Source organism: Ptiloglossa arizonensis, chromosome 3 (genome assembly GCF_051014685.1).
Source record: "Ptiloglossa arizonensis isolate GNS036 chromosome 3, iyPtiAriz1_principal, whole genome shotgun sequence".
In the NCBI taxonomy this organism is placed as follows: domain Eukaryota; kingdom Metazoa; phylum Arthropoda; class Insecta; order Hymenoptera; family Colletidae; genus Ptiloglossa; species Ptiloglossa arizonensis.
Window position 1 is genome coordinate 3,317,476 of NC_135050.1, and position 22,560 is coordinate 3,340,035.

The window sequence follows — 22,560 nt, forward strand, 5'->3', positions numbered from 1 at the left end:
ACGCGTTAAACACAGTTACGTATGGTACCGCCTCCGCTTCGTACTTAGCAACCCGTGTCCTACAGCAGGTAGGCAGGGAGTGCGCGCGGTCATTCCCCTCAGTCAGCGAGGCGATCCTGCACGATTTTTATGTTGATGACCTGCTGACCGGGTGCGAGACGGTGCAGCAGGCCGCGGAGCTACGCGAATCCCTGACAAGGGTCTTGGCTAGTGCCGGTTTCCCGTTCCGGAAATGGGCAAGCAACGACCCCAGAGCAATAAGCCACCACTGTGGTGGAACAGATCAGCTAGAATTTAGGTCGGTTGATATGGAACCGAAGACTTTGGGTTTGCTATGGTCCATAGCCACTGACGAGCTAGGATATAGCAGCAACTATCAAGTATTCCCTCGAATCACAAAACGCCACGTCCTCGCGGAACTTGCCCAGATTTTTGACCCGTTAGGACTCGTCGGATCCTTGATAGTTAGGGCAAAAATATTTATGCAGGGACTCTGGGCGGCCAAGGTAGGATGGGACGAAAGCCTCCCACAAGAGCTTCAATCCCAATGGAGCCAGTTCCGAGAAGAGATACGGGAAATCTCCGCGTTGCGTGTCCCGCGGCGCGTGCCGTCTTCCAGCCTGGGCGTCGAGTTGCACGGGTTCTCCGACGCGTCGGAACGGGCATACGGCGCGGCCATCTACCTGCGTTCGCGAACGCAACAGGGACGGTGGGTCTCTCGCTTGGTGTGCGCGAAGTCACGGGTAGCTCCCTTAAGAACAATAAGCCTGCCGAGGCTTGAACTGTGCGGTGCCGTATTGCTAGCGCGGCTATTAGCAAAGGTTAGGGAGGCCCTACGCCTAAAATCGTGCCGCGACTATTGTTGGACCGATAGCCAGATCGTCTTGGCATGGATTCGCGAGAGATCAAGGCGATGGAAAACATTCGTAACTAATCGTGTATCGGAAATACAGGAGTTAACCGGACCAGAAGTATGATCACATGTCGCATCCGGCGACAACCCGGCAGACATCTTATCACGCGGTGCAGACTCAGCCGTTCTCAAGAGCGACCAATTGTGGTGGCACGGCCCATCATGGCTATCGTTGGACAACGCAAAATGGCCACGTTGTGATCTACCCGTGATAGAGGTTCCGGAGGCAAGGGCACCGCAGATCTTGCAATTAGCGGCGACGGTCGATTGCGAATCCGTGGTGCTAGGGCTAGCTGCGCGCTACTCGTGCCTCGACAAGCTCTGTCGGGTCCTAGCATACGTTCTTAGATTTTGTAAGGGTGCGCGACGCCAACGCGACACCGGCAAATCAGGAAGTCTTCCGTGCCCTCTTGCTGTGGACGAACTTGTAGCGGCTGAGCGCCGAATTATCCTCGCCACGCAGGAGCGATATTTCGGCACGGAAAAGGAGCAATTGGTGAGCGGGGAGCCGTTGGGAAGGAACAGCTCTATCATCTCCCTAAATCCTTTTATCGATGAACACGGGCTCATCGGGGTGAGCGGCCGTCTTCAGAACGCTTCAATGGAATACACTCGGAAATATCCGCTCGTAATTCCGAGCTCGGGCCCGTTGGCTACATTGTTAATTCGACGCGAGCATGTACGACTGTTGCATGCCGGATGTCAACAGACTCTCGTGTCCATTACAGAAAAATATTGGATTACATCCGGTAGACGCGCAACTCGGAAGGTGCTGCGCGATTGTGTCACTTGCTTCAAGGCAAATCCTACCAGCGAACAGCCTCAAATGGGGATTCTGCCTGCCGCACGGGTGACCCCTGCTCGTGCTTTCGCTACCTGCGGCGTGGACTATGCCGGTCCCTTTCTGGTCATTGACCGCGGACGTTCCCGTACCTCGGGAAAGGCCTATCTGTGCCTGTTTATATGTTTCGCTACTAAGGCGGTGCATCTGGAGTTATGCGCCAACCTGACAACGGACGCATTCCTCAGTTGCCTGCGCAGGTTCGTTGCGCGTCGCGGTGTGTGTCGTGCCATCTACTCAGACAATGGCACGAATTTCATTGGCGCGCGAAACGAATTGAGGGAGCTGGGGGCATTGTTGACGTCTCGCGCGCACCAGGACCGGATCACGAGCGCGCTGGCTCAAGGCCACATCGAATGGCATCTAATTCCACCCCGCGCTTCGCACTTCGGAGGGTTGTAGAAGCGGGGTGTTCGATCAGTAAAGACCCATCTAAAACGCATAGTGGGCAACCATAGACTAACATTTGAAGAACTCTACACGATCCTCACGCAGATTGAGGCATGTCTTAACTCCCGTCCTCTCCATCCTTTATCAACCGATCCGTCGGACTTGTATCCCTTGACTCCTGGGCACTTCTTGATTGGAGAGGCACTGATGGCGTTGCCCGAGGCTGATCTGTCGCATGATCAGCTTAATCGACTAAGTAGATTTCAGCTGTTGCAGCAAATGCTCCGCCATTTTTAGAAGCGATGGCAGCAGGAGTATGTACATGGATTGCAGCAGCGGCAGAAATGGCAGCTTGGAACACGCAACCACCCGAGGGTTGGGACGATGGTCTGTGGCGGCGCTACCCACGCTTGCCACCAGAGGGAAACTCACCACCAACCGTTTCCCGCAAATTCCCGTACCTGCTCCGATCGGTATATATACGATCCTTTACCGATCTTCCAATGTCCCGGCGTATAAGGCAGGGTCTGCTAGGATGCCTTACTGACGAGTCCACTAGCAGGCCCGGGATGGAACGCTCTCCCCACTCCTATTCCTTCCTCATACATTCAAACCTACGCCGCCAAAGTCCTGATTAAGGAAGACAACCTGCCTGCAATGAAGTGGGCTCTGGGGCGCATCTCAAAGCTGCATCCCGGCTAGGATGGCGTCACTCGAGTGGTCTCTCTTCGGACGGCCAGTGGAACATTGAAGAGACCAGTCACGAGGCTTTGCGTGCTGCCTAGCGCGCAGGAAGACTAAACTTGTTTAGCAACAATAATCAATAAGCGATGTAGCGTAAGGCGCATTAGGTTATTTGGATTTAGTTGAACTCGAGTAGTTCAAGGTGGGCGGTATGTAGAGGCGTGCAACTGCGTTTTGTGGCGGGTCCGTGCTTCGGGTTTGTTAGAGAAATTGTCCACATGGCTACGGCAAGGGCCTGTCACCGAGGGTTAGGTTTATTTGTTTTTCAACCCGAGGCACGGAGTAAGTGATGGCTATATTTCCCGTCATAAAACACTGCAAGCACTTGGACAGGGACCCTCTGCACAGTCTGGCACGCGAAGCCCTAGTGCGGCCTTGTTGCGTCATTTCTAGATGCTGGAAAATTTCAGCCCAGGCCTGCAGGGGTTTGGACACCCTGTCTACGTCGCGACGCCCCCACCTAAGCCCCATAGCGATGGGCATGTCTTAGATTCGGCGGGACTAGGACCCGCCGTAATTGGTCAGTCATTCGTCGCCACCCACACTTAATTTAAGGGAGTAGGGCAAACCGAGGTTACGTTTGCACTGACCCGAAAGGTTTAGATCAGTGTACAGCTAAGAGACCACGGCTAGAGTTTTGGCCTGAACGCACGGATTGAAGTGTGCAGCTTCCTGCGTTAGTTCTCATCAAGAACTTGCACTCTTCGAGGGAATTATCAGCAATTCCTCGAGCTTCAACGTAATCTTGGACCTTCGGCAGCCGGCTTGTGCATCCAGTGAGGCGCCGTGTGTGAAAACAACGCTCAACACCACCCTGGACATGATAGCAGCACGCGGCGGAGACCTCGAAGGCGGCATTACAATCTACATTGGTCCAGCCCATTGGACAACGATCAACCACAGTTAGTCCTTCCAACGGGAAGGTGGTCCTTCGAGCAACTTATAGTCGACACCATCGTGCAAACACACTCAATGCTCGAAAGATCTTCGAGATCTACCACGATCCATTTACCACTTTCCCAACTCATCGTTCGTCCTAATTAATTTTGCGACTTAGTAATCGCTTACCAATGAAGGCAACAAAAAATATCACGATAAGCTATGGTGTTCGAGAAAATTTGATGTTGGAAACCTGAATATTGTTGATTGCGATGCACATATCCATGTTCATAAGCAACAATGAAGAAATGTGGATAACAAAGACAAAAAGTACACTTTTGTCGGTTATTCAAACGAATCGAAAGGACAAGGATAAGAAAACTACCCTTATTTTTGGATAAGAAAACTATTCTTGGATAAGGAAAGAAGTAGAATAAAAATTAGCCGTGATATCATTTTTTATGGACAAAATAGATGAGAAACAATCGATTCATACAACGAATAATGAAGTCACTTTTTCGATGAAAATAAATCATGACGGAGATAATGGAAAAACTCAGAAAGTGAAGAATCTGAAGAAGAGTCATTATCGAAAGAACATAACACGGAAGTTTTCTAAAGTAGATGATGCGCATAAAAACCAACAAATAGAGATCATGTACAATGTAGACGATTAAAGAGGTCGAACCGTGCTGTGTCAATCACAATGGGAAAATTCATCAAATTCATGACCAAAAATTCGGCATTTAATAAGTTGTTCGATAAGTTTTGTCGTTCGATGAAACAGTATATGATCTTACATTTATTTATATAATGGTAAAGAAATAATGAAGTTTGTACAGAAATAAAATGAAAACGCATTGCACGTTTACAAACGGAAAGAATCTTTTTTCAATATTTACATTCAAAAATGATACATACATGTAAATGTATTATATTACTTTATACAACTATTAGATTACTTATACAGGGTATCCCAATCATCACCGGTCGATTTCAATTTCGCGCTATTTTTAAAGCGTCAAACCGATTTACTTTAAACTTGACATATGTCATCTAGACAGATGGGAAATTAATCATGGAACAGTCCACGATGAAAGAACGCGTGCAAATTATTCAGGCGTATTATCCTTAGCGACGAGGCGCATTTTCACCTCGGTGGCTAGGTGAATAAACAAAATTGTCGCATAAGGGGTTCGGAAAATTCATGACAGGTTGAACAATTGTCAATGCATCCGAAGCAAGTCACCGTTTGGTGCGGTTTTTGATGAAAAGGGGCGATTGAGCCATTTTTCTTCGAAAATGATGATGATGATGATGATCATTCTCTCTTATAAAATCCACTTTCTGTTCAACAATTTTGGCTTACTTTGAAACCTCATTCAAATTACCACACAAAAGTACTTTATTCACATTCTTTGAGATTCCAATCCCTTCCAGTACATTACTCATCCAAACTGTGTCTTTCACCACCTCTAACATCAATTCTACTTCGCTCTTTGTCGAATATAGAGCTACTCTAGATTGTTTCCTACTTCTCCAATAGACCAGATTGTCGTTACAGTTTACTAATGTCCCACTGAATGATTTTGAATCTTCAATGAGATCCCATGAAGCTTGCTTCTGTTAGAGCTAATATCCTCCTTTTAAATTTTGTATTCCTATATTCAATGAAGTGATCCATTATCCCTTTTAAATATCGGAATACCCTTTTAAATGCTTTCGTGTGAATTGTTCTTGTTGTATTTATTGAACTGAGATCAATTTCTTAACCCTTTGAGGACAGGACTATTCGAAACTAAGCGTGCTTACGTGAGACGCATATAGTCTACACTCGTAACGGTATTTATGTCAACACGTAAGGTTCTATTATAAATGATCAAAAATAAAGTTAATGACATAAGTGCAAAAGCTTACTTACTGTGTAGATGTGTTTATTGAAGTTATTGAAGAACAAAAAGAAGAAAATACACGAAATGCAAACTAATTTCTATAGAAATAGGTTGAGCAACCTAGTACTATACTGTTCAATAAGTTTTACCGAACGACAAAACTTATTGAACAACCTAGTACAAAATAACGCAAAGAAGTAAATTGTTTAGTATAACTGAAGACGGAAAATATGTTGACATTGTAATTTAATGCACATTTTACGTTATTGTAATTTCTTTAATATAAAGTTTGATATCCTTTGGCTCTTATTATTTCTAAAAGACAACTTGGCATACTTCTAATTAATTTTTTCAGCGTAGTGGAGCTTAATTAATTCTATCTTTTTTTCAACACTTATATAAATTTTGATTTTCTGTATCTTCCAGTTGCAGTTATTCGACGATCTAATTTTTCCTACAAATGCTCGATCGGATTCAAATTTGATCTTTGAGGTGGCCATGGAAGCAAATTTATTTTGTTGGTTTCATAAAATTATTTTGCAACTCTTGAGGTGTGCTTTGGATCGTTGTCTTGCTGAAAAACGAGCGACCTATTTCTTTCAAATTTTTGCATCGATGAAAAACAAATTCTCCTTTAATAATTCGACATATCCGGAGCCGGTCAGGTTCCCTTCAATTATTGCTAAATTTTCAATTTGATCGTTGTTAAAACAGCTCTATATCATAACGAAGCAACCTCCATGTTTCACGGTTGAAGTCACAAGAAATGGTTTAAATGCATTTCTTACTTTCCTCCATACACGTTGTCTTTTTTTACTTGACTTCATTTCAAAGTTCGATTTATCACTCCAAATAACTGTTTCCCAGAATGAAATTGATTTTTTACAATACTCCTGAACAAATCTTGAACGCTTCGTAGCACTCACTTTCGAAATATATGGCCTTTTTCGTAATATACGACCATACAAATTGCTTTCTTTTATACAAGATTTTATTTGTATAATTCCAATGGGCAAAAATAAATTTTCTTTCAATTCTTTGGCATTAAGAAATGGGTTTTTTTAACTTCTCGAACTATTTGTCTGTCTTGACGAACGGTTGTCTTCCACCTTCTTCCAGTTCTAATTAAATTTTCTGGTCTTCCAAAAACATTTATGTTTTGAAATATTTTCCTTACACCTTCTCGTGAAATGCTGAAGTCCATGGAAATTTTTTTCAAAGATTCGCCGTTTGCTCGACGATTGTAAATTTCTTCTCGTTTTGGTCCACTTAATTCTAAAACTTTTCACATTTTGTAACAAAATTGCCTATTATAATATATAGAATATACACACAAAATATATCATTTAAACTTCTTTAGATATAAAAACATGTGAATAGCTAACTACAAACCTAATACGCTAATCAAAAAATAAAACTGAATACATGTCAACTTACTTTCCAATGGCACAACAGTTCAAGAATTACACTTTTAATTGAAAAGTCTGAAGTAATATTAACAATTCTGCTTCTCCTTTGACACTGATACAATGTCGATGTGGAGGAAACAATAAACGACAAGAGACAAACGCCAAATTTCAAACAAAAAACGCGAGTGTTTTCACCAAACGCATCTACAAGTTCCTCGGCCAAATTTATGGTTTATGCAGAATGTACATATGCAGCGGTAGTTCACAATGAGTTAAGGTAAACGACAAGTTTGACCTCATTGGTGAACTCAGATATATCAAACGACCCAACAGATTCTTTTATCCAATTGGATCACACGCATTGCTTACTTAATTGTCTCCTATCTTTTGTTTAACATCCATTGACGCGCTGATCGGATTACAATCTTCCATCCTATAGTCTACTAGTATATTTTTAATATAATTTCTTTGGTGTATAGCAATCCCCTCTTCTTTCTACTCCAACTCAATTTCTAATACAATATTTACACGTTCAAGCTCCTTTATATCTATACACTGTTTTAACTTGTTCATATACTCTCAAATTCATCTGAACTCGATAGGTATATCATCTCTACACGTAGCCCACATAACAAAAATTCATCGTTTCTCTTTGCATAAAGAGCTGTTTGAAATGGATCTTCTTTGGATTGGCTGAATTCCTCTTTCTTTATTATTTTTATTAAATGTTCGTTCTAGCAGCGGTTGGCCTACTTCAAATTTTATATGCCCCGTTTCAGCTTACAAACTTTGGTACAACAGTACACAGTTGGTACTTTTGTGAATATTTCCCTGTTGGATGATCCATGCAGAAATGCAGTCTTCACATCGTTTATCTTTTCTTGTTTCTCTGCACCTATGCTTATCAACAATCTGTCTCCATACTCACTGTTGGAGCGAATGTCTTTTGATAATCGTAACCTGGTCTATCCACAACCCAATGCTACGATTCCAGTTTTATACTTCTTTTGCAATGTCAACAGATCTTTCTTCAAGCTGTAAATCCATTTACTCTTAACGACCCTTTTATTCTCAGGTCGAGTTACCAAGTCCCAGACATCGTGAGATCTCACAGAATTCATTTCCTCATCCATGGTATTTTTCCAGCAATCCCTCTTACTCGATTACATTGCCCCATCGAATGATCTTGGAATTGTTTATCGGTAATTCTAAGTGCTCGTTGATTTCTTATTCGTGATGATCTTCTTACTCCCATCTGAACATTTCTTTGTTCTTCTTCTTCTTCACATTCGATAAGTCTTTGGACTCGTCTTATTTCACTGTCTGTTGTTATCTGGATCTTTGTGAACAATCGTAACATATTCATCATTAAATGTTACATTATAACCATGGTCAGTCATCCTTGCAACCGACAACAGATTAGTATTTAATTCAGATACGCATCAAACATTCTTTGACCTTATATTACTCTCACTTAAAGTACTTATTTGACTACATCTCCTATACCCACCGACATTAACTTTTTACCTTCTGTTACCTGCCTCTTATCGTGAATTACTCCTTCAAATATTTACTTCTCATAATTTCTATGACTCGTTGAGCCAGAGTCTAGTAACTACTCGTAAATCCAAGCCCTACTATAGTCTTTGACATCTGTTCTTTCTTCACCCACTGCAAACATTATTTATTTACACTCTTCATCTTCAGGTGACGACTCTTTTCTGACGACAGTCCTGAGTTAGGCTGTTGCCCTCTCCGAAATTATGACTACGTCCTTCTTCCTTGAGTATAATTTTCATTTTGTTTTCTACAGTCGGTAGCTATATGATCATATCTCCAGCAATTGTAACAATACTTCTCTTTATCGCGCTCGTTAACTGTGTCCCTTTGTCCCTCGGAAAATTCACAACAGATTGAACAATTGTCAATGCATCCGAAGCGAGTCACATTTGGTGCGATTTTTGATCAAAAGGCGCGATCGAGCCATTTTTCTTCGAAAACGATGATGATGAAGTAGTTACTCCGAATGGGAAACGATATCGCGACACGTTGACTGGCTATTTCTACCATCAACTGATAGGTCTTGACTTGGCTGATATTTGGTTTCGGCAAGATGGTGCTCCTTGCCACACAGCGAACGAAACAATGGCACTTTTGCAAACAAAATTTCCGCAACGCGTAATTTCTCGAAGAGGTGATGTCAATTGGCCACCAAAATCATGCGATTTGACACCTTTGGACTTTTTTCTGTGGGGTCGCGTCAAAGGTGAGGTTTACGCCGACGATCCAGAGACAATTCCAGAGCCGATGGACAACATCGAACGTGTCATTGGTGAAATTGATCCGAGTTCGTGAGAAAAAGTCGTGAAAAATTTTAAGAAAAGATTGGTAGTCCGTGAAAAAAGCCATGGCTGCCATTTGGAAGATATCTTGTTCCGTTATTGGGACACTTTGTATTCATAGTTTCATTTTTCCTTCGTATTATTCATTTTCATTCTCCTCGGGCTTTATTACTAGTTTCACACCAATTACTTTCTTCACTCTCCATTTTCTCATTCCACGAGAAATAATTTCCATCGTTAAGTGACGGTATTCGAAACGTTCCACGTATTCCGTCATTTCTTTACACCCGCATCGTACAATTCACACAATGTTACATCTTAACCACTTGCTTTTACATTCAGCTTATAACCACGTTCTGCTACCAATTGTTGAAGTTGAAACGATCAATGTATACCTGTTTTATTTTAACACTTAACTGTACACGTCTTCGGCGGAAATATAACATGACGCACGTGGGCACACATTCGCATGAAACTCGCACGTAGAATGATCATTCGTCTTGCTCGCATTCTTACCAATCTCGTTTCTCAACATTCTCCACTCGCGGTTCTTCATTCATGCCAGTGTACAATATACGGATAAATAATCTCGCATAACCATTGGCTACAACAATCAAGAGTGAAATCTTTATTTATACGATACCTACATTAGTTCTTTACTCGACAGTCTCATTTGATTTGGTTTCCCACTGAATTTTCATTTATCAAAATTAAAGGTTTCAATTTTTTGGTTTTGGCCATGAAATCACAAATTTTTCCCACTGTGACATCAGATAGATACACGACTCCTCTGAATAGGGTTACAATCGAAGAAAATGAGCCAAAGAATGTGAAACAGGCATTATCAGGACCGGACAAGGACCAATGGAAGAAAACTATGGACGAAATTATTTTGAAAGAAAATAATGCATGGAATATAGAGGAGAAGATAGGATTATCAGATAAAGTAAAAATATGAAAACGAAGTATTAAAATGATAGTAACATCGTCCAATGACAACCGTCATCATTTATAGCTATTCCATTGTTTAACATGTGCTTATTGTTTCTCATGGTGTTTAAGTGGAATTTTCTGTTATTTTGTGATTTTAAAGAAATGTAGAAAGCTAAGCTATTCTACAATAATCGCATTTTTATTATATTAATGAGATTTTAAAGTTCTTGTGTATTTAATTATAACATAATGAGAAAAAAGTAATATCAAGTGATTTTTCTCTCGTGATTACTTTCTCGAGGAAAAATTAAAACAAGTTACTTATGAATGGAACATTGTGCAGATCAATCGGTGCATATCATCGAACCAGATTCAAGCATCACTTTTTATAAAATGGTTCCAACGTTACATTAATTTCTCAAAACCTTGAAAAGAAAGTCCAACCTTGTTAATGTTGGATGGACACGCTATAACCACACAATGTTGATGAAATTGAATTATCAGATAGAGTAGAAATATGAAAACGAAGTATCAAGATAGAGTGTAAAGAAACAGTCTGTGTCAATTGTATTCTTATCACCGTATTTAACACACAAACTTCAACCTCCTGACAAAACTTGATGGGACCATTGAAAAATTATTACAGCTAAGAGGTGTAGAGGTGACAAAGGGTGAGTAATTTATTTAATTACAATAATCTGCATTGAACTTGCAAATAAATTGACAAATAAAGGACGAACTTGGTTTGTCGATAACTTTTACACGAGCTATGAATTAGCAGTGAAATTTTAAAATCCTAAGACGCATGTCGTTGGGACTGTGCGGTACAACAAAAAATTTATGCCACGTTTTCTAATATCGTACACATTGAAGAAAGGTGAAATGATAGCAAGAGAGGATGACAATATGTATTGTGGTGCTAAAATGGAGGTATGTTCGCGATGTTGGGATGTTGTCAACAAAACATGCACCTATTATGACATCAACCTTGGATGGATTCTACCCATCGCGAAGAAAAAAATAGAAATAAGAAAATTTGGAAAACTTCCCGTTGCCGAATAGTTGTCCTCGGAAAATGATACGCTCGACAATAATAGAAATAAAACAAGAAATGTGTCCCATAATTTAGAGATTCGAAAGAATCAACAGGGCAAGCCTATAAGAAGGATGTGCGCCCTGTGTTACCAGAAGAGGAGGCAAACCAAGAAACCCGAGAAGCCAGGAAAAATGTAAAAAAAAACCACGACCTATTGTTCCAATTGTCCAAAATCACCTCAAATGTGTTTAAAATGTTTCGACGAACACCATGCGACATAGCATAATGTAATATGTTATCCGAAATATAAATTGGTAAAAAGTTTATATTTTTAGTATTTTTATATTGCATATTCTACGTTTATATTTCAGTGCTAATTCCATGAAATTCCTTTTAAAAATCCAACTGAAAATCCTATTAACTTGAATAAGAGGAACGTCACCCATATTTGAGTGACGGGTCCCCCACGGTAGCATACCCCGTCACCCAGATCTGGGTGACATCGTGACGACGAACATGTGAAAACTACAAAGAGCTGAAATAGTTGTAAACGAGTTCCGAATGACTGGAACATTTCCATTGAATAGAGACATTTTTTCTTCTCAAGGGAAGGGTAATAGACGGCACACCGTCGTGCAAACGCATCCAATGCTCGACCGATCAATGTGAGATCGACCACGAGCCGTAACAGAAGGTATGGAGATAACAGTCGCGAAATTGCAGAGGTCACGTCCGAAAAACTGAAGTAAGAACGGGACTCGCTACCGCTCAAGATCTAGGAGCGCGAGTGCGAAGAGATGCTCCTCGAGGAATGGATACTGCTGGTATCATGAGACATATGGCGACAAAGCTCACAAGTGCCACCAACCATGCCGTTATGTTTCGGGAAACGAGTAAGCACGTGATTGGATGCGGCGCGCAATGACTGCCCCAGGACGAGCCGCCTTTTTGTCTTCGACAAATCCACGAAGACGGAGTACCTAATCGATACAGGCTCGAACCTTCGCGTATACTACCTTGATCAAAAAGTTCTAGGACTGTCCCCCGTGTGTCGCTGTCAGTTACCCGATTGTTTCTTTTTTTTTTTTTTGTTAGGTTACCATATCTGTCATTAACACTTCCTTCCAATTTCAGCATCATAGCTTGATATTTGTAAAAGTTACGTTGTACTGAGCACATCTCCTTTGTTCGTGTCTTCGATTTTGAAAATGGCATCATTTGAGCATCAACGAGTTTGCATTAAATTTTGTGTAAAAAACGGATTTAACGGTCCGCAGACCTTGGATATGTTGGAGAAGTGTTTCGGCAACGATACTCTTTCGAGATCAAATGTTTTTCGATGGCACGAACGCTTCAGAAGTGGTCGTGAGTCGGTCGAGGATGACAAACGCAGTGGCAGGCCGACAACGTCGAAAACCGATGAAAACATCGATAAAATTCAAGAAATGTTGTCCGAAAACCGCAAATTGACCATCAGAGAGCTGGCAGAGGACTTGAACATTGCTTATGGATCCGTTCAAGACGTTTGGGTTAGTGATTTGGGCCTCAGACGTGTCGCTGCAAAACTGGTGCCGAAAGACCTCAATTTCATGCAAAAAAAGGACCGCGTTGAAATCGCGAAAGACATGATTTCCAAGGCCGAATCCGACCTAACATTTATTAAACGTATCATCACTGGAGATGAGACGTGGATTTATGAGTATGACACACAATCCAGACATCAAGCGAGTGAATGGCGTGCACCGGAAGAGCCGAGACTGAAAAAACCACGTCGTTTTCAGTCAAGAAAGAAGGCGATGCTCACGGTTTTCATGGATTACAATGGTGTTGTGCATCAAGAATTCTTGCCAGAAAAACAGACAGTCAACAAAGAATATTATTTGGGCGTTTTGAGACGTTTGCGCGAAGCAATTCGTCAAAAAAGGCCAGATTTGTGGGCAAACAACTCGTGGATTTTGCACCACGATAACGCACCGGCGCACAATGCGATCCTTATCCGCGAGTTTTTGACGAAAAACAACACGAACACTATCCAGCAGCCTTCAAATTCACCAGATCTGGCTCCCTGCGACTTTTTTCTGTTCAACCGAATTAAAAAACCGCTTCGCGGAACGCGTTACAGTACCCGAGAGGAGGTCATGACAAAATCGAAGACGGCTCTGATGGACATACCGAAAATTGAGTACCAGCGGTGTTTCGAGGATTGGATCAAGCGCTGGCGCAAGTGCATTGCAGTCAATGGGGACTACTTTGAAGGGGACCATATCGATTTGGACGAATAAATTTGTATTTTTGATTTTATGAATAAAGTCCAAAAACTTTTTGATCAAGGTAGTAGATTTGCGATGCCCAATATTTGACCACGTTCGGTCGTAATAATGGATAATGATAACAAGATCCTCGTATCTATTTATTTCGCAGTATCGGATACTTCTTTTAGCATGCTCGGTTATTTTCTCTGCTATTATCATGCGGAGCAATCGTTGAGGTTCCTGGTAATTAGTTCTGGCTATCTTAACGAGCCGAATAAATTCCTCCACTTCCATGTCGCCTTTACCGCGTAGTGTCTCTATGATTCGGATTACATCACTTGCCTTTGCGATTGCTGGGGTGTTTGACCGTCCTTCGGCACTTATCTGTGCATCCTTGTCGGCTAAGTCAGCCTCCACGTCTTCCGAAAAATATCGGTTTCGTCCTCCTCCGCTGTTGTCGTCTCGGTCCTTGCGATGACTCGTCCTCCGTGATGGCTTGAATGTTTATCGCTTTGGTCTTCGAGTCTCTGGTCCTCTTGCTGTTCTCGTCGTCCAATTTATTCATACTTATTGTTAGTTCGTTCATTCGTTGTCTCTGCTGGTTCATTTCTTGCAACAGCATATCAATTTTTGTCGAAATGTCCCGAGGAAGAGGCGAGTTGGTTCCAGATGATCGACTCATTTTTGGATCGAAATATTTCTGTTTGTTCGTCCGAAAAGATAACAGGGAAGAGATTTCTATAACTGAGAAAATCTCCTTTACCTGTGGTTCTTTGATCCGTGGCTGTCGATCGATGGGTGCGGCACACCAGTCCCTCAGGTTGAAAGATCCGCAGAATTTCCTGGCAAGATCGCGAAAAATGTGACGGGAGAAACTCCAATTTGTAACTTATTGGCGAAGGATTCGAGTGTGACTCGAATCCTGATTCGTCGAAGTTAAATATAGTGAGGATTGATGAGAGTCGCGACGATCACCTAATCCAAACTAAGAACTTTTACATCAAATTATTCGGAATCGAGAAACGGTGGATTGAAACCGACAGCGTAACGACATGGCGACAGGTAGACTTCAAAATGCAGACTGCTTTACTCGAGAGCTTGGTTTATATATATATATATTGTTACTTTAAGGAATGTTCTATGGCGCTATGTGAAGTACGAACTGAAAAGTTTTACACGACTAGTTTTCGAATTCGAGCTTGCACAATCGGGATGCACTGGCAACGTTCCGGGTGGTACGAGATGATGAAGCCATTCGTTGAAATGAAATATCGAGAGTCGTCACGTTTTCATTGTTTGGGTTCGGTGCCTTTCGAAATTTCCTCGTCGTAATCTACAATTTGAAGCGACAACGAAGTCGATCCAATGACACTTTAAAATATTAATATTTATAGTGTTTTCTTACAAAAATGGCTGACCATTAACCGCTAATAATTTAGGCTTTGTTTATACACTTCAGCCCCTACATTTTATGCTCGGTTTCGTCCAAAAAGCGCTCATCCCAAACTTCCCCTTATGAAATCCAGCCACGCATGAACCATTAGACAAGAGCGAATGAAATCCACCAGAAACAAGCGCAACAGTGAACGCATCTCGTATTATAGATCCCTGCATAGGCGTGATAGTCGCTACATTTGCAATCTATAAATTTGTGTGTTTTTCATTCTATCTCCGTGAGAATCGATTGGACAGATTCTCGCGAAAAAAAGATTGATCTAACTAGCGTACAATTAATATGGTAAAACATTCAAGAGTACATGGTATTTTTAACAACGCCTGGAAAAATAGTATAATTAACAGCGATCACGTTTATCCATCTTACAACAACGATAACTACAGGAAACATCGAATTGATGAATTAATTTAAAATTTAATCATCACGGATTTTCGGCCATTCTCGATAATTTAAGATAAACGTTTCAGACGATTAATGAAGTATCTCGATCCTAAATACGTTTTACCTTGTCCAAAAACTTAAAAAATAGCTCTTGAATGAAAAATTTGAGAAACAAAAGATGGAAGTGAAGAAAGAATTATTAAAAGTAAAGATGTAGGCATAGCTACGAACACTTGAACGAGCATAAACACTGACACCTTTTCCACAATTACTTGTCATTTGGTTAATCCAAATTTCGAACTGAAATCGTGTACAATTGAAACATCTAAAATAGCAGATAATCGAACAATTGTAACGATTCCTAACTATTTACAAGGAGTATTTGTGAAGTGGAGTATAGAAGACAAGGTTGTTGCAGTCACTACTGACAATGCTGCAAATGTGATTTCCGGTGTGAAACGTCTTCAAAAACTCACTGTCAACATACGTTTAAATCTTTAAAAAATAATAATCCTGACATACCCATCTACGTGAAAAACGCCAACGCGTGGTAACATATTTTAAATTAAGTTCCATAACAAGAGACAAACTAATCGAAGTACAAAATATTTTAAATTCACCGTGCCATAAATTAAAAATGAAAGTACAAAATTGTACAAAAACAACGATTTTTCATTGTGGAGGACAATTTTATATACAGACGAGAGTAAATTTAACATTTTTCGATCCGATCTCTTATGTTTTGAGAAAACCTAATGAGTAGTACAAGGAAAATAATTTACGACCTACTTTTAAACATGGGGGAGGTTAAATAATGACTTGAGGATGCATGTCAGCTGTTGGACCAGAAAATCTTCACATTATTGATGGGATCATGAATCTGTAAAAATATCTGCAGATTTTGAAGGACAATTTAACGGATAGTGTTGGAAAATTAGGTATTGCCGATTGTTATAATTTCTACCAGAACAATGATCCTAAGCATTGAGCTTATGATGTTCGTTTATGGTTACTTTATAATTGCCCACGTGTAATCGAAATTCTCGCTCAATCACCTGATTTAAATGTAATCGAACATCTATAAGCGTACTTAGAAGAAAAATTGGAAAGCCACGTTATTTCTAATGCTAAAGATTTAGAGAAAGCATTGAAAGAATGTAATCGAACATCTATGGGCGTACTTGGAAGAAAAAATTGAAAAGCCACGTTATTTCTAATAATTAAAAGGGGAATGGGCAAATATTGATCCTTCGTATTGCGAGAAACTAATACGATCCATGTCGAATCGATTAAAAGCTGTAAGAGTAAACAAAGGACTACCAATAAAATGTTAACATATGTATCTTTGTATGAAAATTTCCTACTGTCCGAATTTTACTTTGAGATCAAATTCCATTACTTTTTAAACATCGTTTGTTTTTATGACTTAATGTAAATAAATTTTGTATTTTTGTACTTGGTTTTAGTGAATTTATATGACCTTCTATTTTTCTCGAATAAAGAAAACAGGAAAAAAAATTGTAATTTATTGCACTGTGTAATCGAACTTTACATTTCGGAGTTTTTTTTTCAGATATAGAATTGTCCTTGAAATATTTAACGACTTTTAATACATCCTTTGTGCTGTACATCAACATTTATTTTTGCTAATAGGACCTTGTTCCAAATTATCTTTGCTAACCAATCGAAAATCTTAAAGATAACCCCTACCTTAGTATTTTCCTACTATAGTAGGATTTCCTAGTATAGTATGTGTATTTTTTAAAAACCACCATCGCGAGGAGATTGGTATCAACAATTTTCAACTAAATTATTGACAGTCAACGAGTATCTATCGTACTCGTAACTTTGTACTCTGAATTGTATTTGGAAATAAACCAAGCGTTACATAATTAATTAAACAAGTATCGAAGTTGTAATTAAAGTTGTATCGAAGAAATACAACATTTGATTACTTCGATAATATATTGATTTATTATTTAAATTTGTGCTCTATACATACATATATATATATATATATATATATATATATATATATATATATATATATATATATATATATATATACTTGGAAACCATTAACAGTTGAACAAGTTAATTAAACGAAATTCTTTATAAAATATAATAATATATAAATTATTATATATATATATATAATACATAAACATATTAATACATAAACATAATATTGTACGAAATTATTACTAATTTGTGTCATTTTAGGGGGTGTACAAAGACTTTCGTGACTGACTGTATGTACATTTGTATTGGTACAGGCGAGTGGCTCCATCCTACGTGTGCTTAGGCTAATTAAAATATTGTATATAAGACGGACTGAAGGACAAAAGAAGAGAGTCAAATGAGTGAAAGAGAGTAAACAACACAAAGATCTAAAAAGAGAGAGAACGACCACGTGGAAGTGAACGTAATTTATATATTAAGTATAACTGTCTAATAAACAATATATTTCAACATAAACTGTGTATAGTGATTTCTACAAATACAAACGCAAAGGTGACAAAACCTGAAAAATCATTTCCTTAGAAAAAATTAATAAGTAGTGTGTAATATTTAAATTTTTTTCACGATCAATTATGCTAACAGATTTATAGAAAATCCGTCGAGACAAGACGTTACTGTTGGTGGTATAACTGGACCCTGACGTATCGACAGAACAAAGGAGTAGTTTAGGAAAAGAATTATAGGCGTGTGGTATAATAAGTACCAAAAACTGGTGTGTGAAATAAAGAAGTGTCAGTTTTGTTTCTTTTTTTTTGTTTTATTAAGTAATAACTAGATGATTAGCAATACGAATAAAATGAGTCTAACAGAGTAGAACTTAATTTAATTAAATAAGAAGCATATCTTAAAATATATAAAATTATCAGTTACTGATATAAACTGTATTTTATGGTATTTACAGTGAACCAAAGATTGAGAAATTCGATACTTAAAAATAGACACAATCGAAAAAGATTAATTGATTGAATAGTGCGATTAGGATTTTGATGGTGATACCTTTACACAAAAAAGCACAAGATAGATAATTTTTTATGGAAATGGTCCAACAAATTGGTGCTCACGTAGACAACCCATAGTATCGCTATCTACCACATAAACTGAATATAATAACAGCTGCAGAGTGTTTCAGGGAACTTGTGTATTTGAAAAACATTCTAGAAACTCTAACCAATAAGGAGATAGAAACAAGACTTTTGATCGACAACCAAAGCACGATCAGTCTGATTAAAAACGGTATGCTCAACAAAAGAACATAGACATTAAATTTCATTTTGCACACGAAAAATACAGCGAAGCTATTGTGAGTATAGAATATTGTCCCACAAATGAGCAAACGACATATCTATTAACAAAACCATTTCGTGTTATAAAATTTAAAGAGAGATAATACACGAACCACAAATTTAACATAGATGTACAGTTAAAAAAATATGCCAAAAAATAAGTAGAAATAATTAGCTGCAAATCGGTAACATCCCGATCTAGAATATCGACGAGGTACTTGTGTGGGCATGTGTGTGTGTTAAATGGTAAACCAAAGTTACCTTGTGAACAATTATACATACACTCTCGTCCATAAGTCACCGGACACTTGCTTATTTTGAACAAAATGATTATTAGAACACAGATACGCTTCTCTGGATTAATTTTATTGTAGAATTTTGTTACGTGTACTTACTTTACAATAATAAAATCAAAATTAATATCTCACGTGTACAGTCTGAATAAATGTTTTCAAAAAAAAGACTGCATGCACTTAATATCGTATCCAACTCGACAGAACGAAATTTGATAAGCCCTTTCTTTTTCGTTTGGAATTTCGAAATTATTCGAAGACTATATTCGTACCATCTTTGAATATTTATAAACTCTCTTAAGAGGTTTCTGACTCAACAAAGATAAGAAATGAAACCGTTAAGACTCAGTCGACCCTTTTTCGTCATATTTAGTTGGACAGTGCACATGACCAGAATGAATAGTCCCAGAAAAGAGTTGTTTGTGCAAAAACGTTTGATTATCGTTACTCTTGCAAAAAAAGGGTATTCTGTTTGAGAAATTGCGTCGAAATATAACATTCTGAAATCTACAATAAACAATACAATCAGGAAGTGATTCTAACGATTTTGTCCACAAAAGAAAAACTGGATACCCCAAAAAAAAAAAAAAAAAAAAAAAAAAAAAAAATGAGAATCGGTGCATACAAACATTTAGCAAACGCAGTAGAAGACTGAGAGCAGCAGAAATTAGCGGAAAAGTTGACAAAGACCGAGAGGATCCAATTGGGACGACAATGATCAAACAGCGTTTTTTACAGTGAGGTAAAATTCGCGGCTGTGTTGTAATTAAAAAACAACACTTAAGGACAGAAAATAAGAAAAAAACGGCTACAGTGGGCAAAAACGTACAAAGATTGAAATGTTAACGACTGAGATAAAGCATTATGGACCAATGAATGGAAATTTGAAGTTTTTGGTACAAAGCGACGAGTTTTTGTGCGAAGAAAATCGAATGAAAAATTTATACCCCATTGTGTTGTTCCTACTATAAGACAGATGGTTAAACAGAGTGGTATGAAACTGATGGTCAGTCTGTAATGCTATGACGGTGCTTCGATGCAAATCTATCTGGTGAATTAGTAGAAATTCAAGGAATATTGAAGAAGAAACGATATTCGAACATTGTTCGTAATCACGCAGTGCCGTCTGGAAGAAGATTAACACGTTGACTGTCGCGTCATCCATATTCGGATGACACAAAAATTTCTCGTCGGGTCGCGTCACCCACATCCGGGTGATCGGTCTGTTCGACGTCTTTCATTTGCATAAAAAAATTTGCATACGCGTCTAATGCTTCATTGGAATCGTGTGTTTTATCGATAAAATTTTCACGCTTGGTGCAGTGGCACTCGTGGCCTGACGGAGATTTCATTGGAAATGAAATTCATGGCACGCGCCAGTCAACGTGTTAATAGGACGAAACTTTGTATTTATGCGGGATACACAAATACACTTCGAAAATTTGTAAAGGCTATTTAAAGGAGTTAGAAGACAATGAATTACAAATTATGATCTAGCCTCGACCCGATCTCAACACGATTGAGAAATTATGGGATAAATTAAACAAAAGTGTTAGAAAAACGTGACCAAAATCAAAGAAAGACTTATGGAAGAAGTTAGAAGAGGCTTGAACAGAAGTTCAGCCTGAAACATTGATAAAAGCAAATGAAAGTATGCCACTATTAGTGCAGTCTATCATATCAGTGAAAATGAAATATAAGATTAATAATATACTTTTTGGTAAGATTTTTTACATATAATTTTTATGATATATTTTAGACATTATTCGTATGTAATGCATAGTAATTTTATTTCGTAATGTAGGTCATTTCACAGAATAAAATTGCCCATATTTTAATTCGTCGTAGTGTCCTGTGACTTATGGATAGTAGTGTACGTGGGCATGTGTCTGTGTTATATAGTAAACACGGACGAAAGTTACCTTGTGAACAATAATATGTATATTGTTGGCTTCAAATCTTTTAATTTATGTGTGTGTATATATATATCATATATTTTGCTTTTTACGTAAAAAACTATTTATATTTAGTAAATAAAATGTATGTTTCCGTTAAACTACAATAAGTGTTTTAATATATTCAAAAACAATGTATTCAATGAAGTTATTATGTTTACACGCGCACAGTGACTCGAATTAATATTCGGACACTACGATTTCCGAACATTATTGCTCTACATATTTGTTTATAATAAATTTATTGAATAGATTGTTCTTTGAATATATTAAAAGACTTACTGTAGTTAACAGAAACATACATTTTATTACTATACTATACTAAATATAAATAGTTTTTTTTTCGTAAAAAGCGATAAACGAAATAATTTTGAAATTTGAGCTCGAAAAAGTATTCGGACACAATGTGTAGCTTACTCTCGGTAACGAATTGTTATATTTGGTCTATCATTTCGCTTGTTTACATTCTTTTGTTACCATAACAACTGAATACTTTACATTCTTTTGTTACCATAACAACTGAATACTTTACATTCTTGTTACCATAACTACTGATTTTGTTGATAATAGACGTAACAATGGGACGATAAGGCAAAACTACGACTTTTAAAATTTATCAAATTTATCATCACGGACTCGGAAAATCATATCGACAAATAGCCGAATTGCTAAAAATAAGTAAAAGTACAGTTGAAGATATTGCGAAGAGATACAAGTGTGAAGATCGAATCGAGTTAATTACACAAAAAGGTCGACCAAAGATATCAGATGATCGTGAAGAACCCAAGATTCGTAGAAAAATAAAAATCCTAAGAAAAGCGCCACAAAATTAACTGCAGAATTATTTGAAGAATCTGGCAAAATAATTCCTCCAGGTACAGTGCGTAATTAAAAAGGAATGATTACAACAGTAGGGTCCCCAGAAGGAAACCATATTGTAGTAATGCGAGAGGATGCAAGAGATTGCACGTTGTCCGGAGAGAATCCGAAGTGTTTTTATAGACGAGCGAGTGAAGAGTGAAAGAAGAGCGATTGAGATAGCACCGTACTAGGAAATTTTCGGCGTACGTGAGCAGACGCATTGAGCGAGAGAGATTGAGAATTAGAATGAAAGGGAATAAATGCGTGTGAGAATATAAGGTGTGAAAGAAGAGCGTTTGGACAGTCGAGTTTTCAGTCTTTGAGGACAGTCGTTGAGAGTCCTTGGAAAAGCGTGTTGCGTCACGTAAAGAAGGAACAACGTAGTCAACGTAGTCATTAATTGTGTGATTTGTTGATAATATTTTGTTCCTGCTACTACATCATTCGATACACGTGTATCCTAGAACTGTATTTACACTTATATTACAATTATCGCTAACTTATTAAATAAAATTCCTACAGTATGTTAATGACGTAAAATCGTAAAAAAAGATAGATAGACTTCGCTAAAGATTATATCGCAAAAGACAAAACGTGGTGAAATAATGTTATATTCGCAGATGAAAACAAATTCAATCTTTTTGGATCGGATGAACGTAGAACAATATGGCGTAAGGT

At 38.6% G+C, this 22,560-nt stretch overlaps 2 protein-coding genes across 8 annotated transcripts in view; one reads left to right on the forward strand and one right to left on the reverse strand.

The window, feature by feature from the left end:
- LOC143144057 (uncharacterized) overlaps positions 1-17,914 on the forward strand; it is a 39,892-nt gene extending 21,978 nt beyond the window's left edge. The window contains exon 2 of the mRNA XM_076306062.1: positions 17,692-17,914. Coding sequence (XP_076162177.1) covers positions 17,692-17,773 — 82 coding nt within the window. The 3' untranslated portion in view covers positions 17,774-17,914. The remainder of the gene's footprint in view (positions 1-17,691) is intronic.
- Positions 1-22,560, reverse strand: part of LOC143144056 (uncharacterized) — a 76,285-nt gene that overhangs the window by 46,897 nt on the left and 6,828 nt on the right. The gene's annotated exons all lie outside the window — the stretch shown is intronic.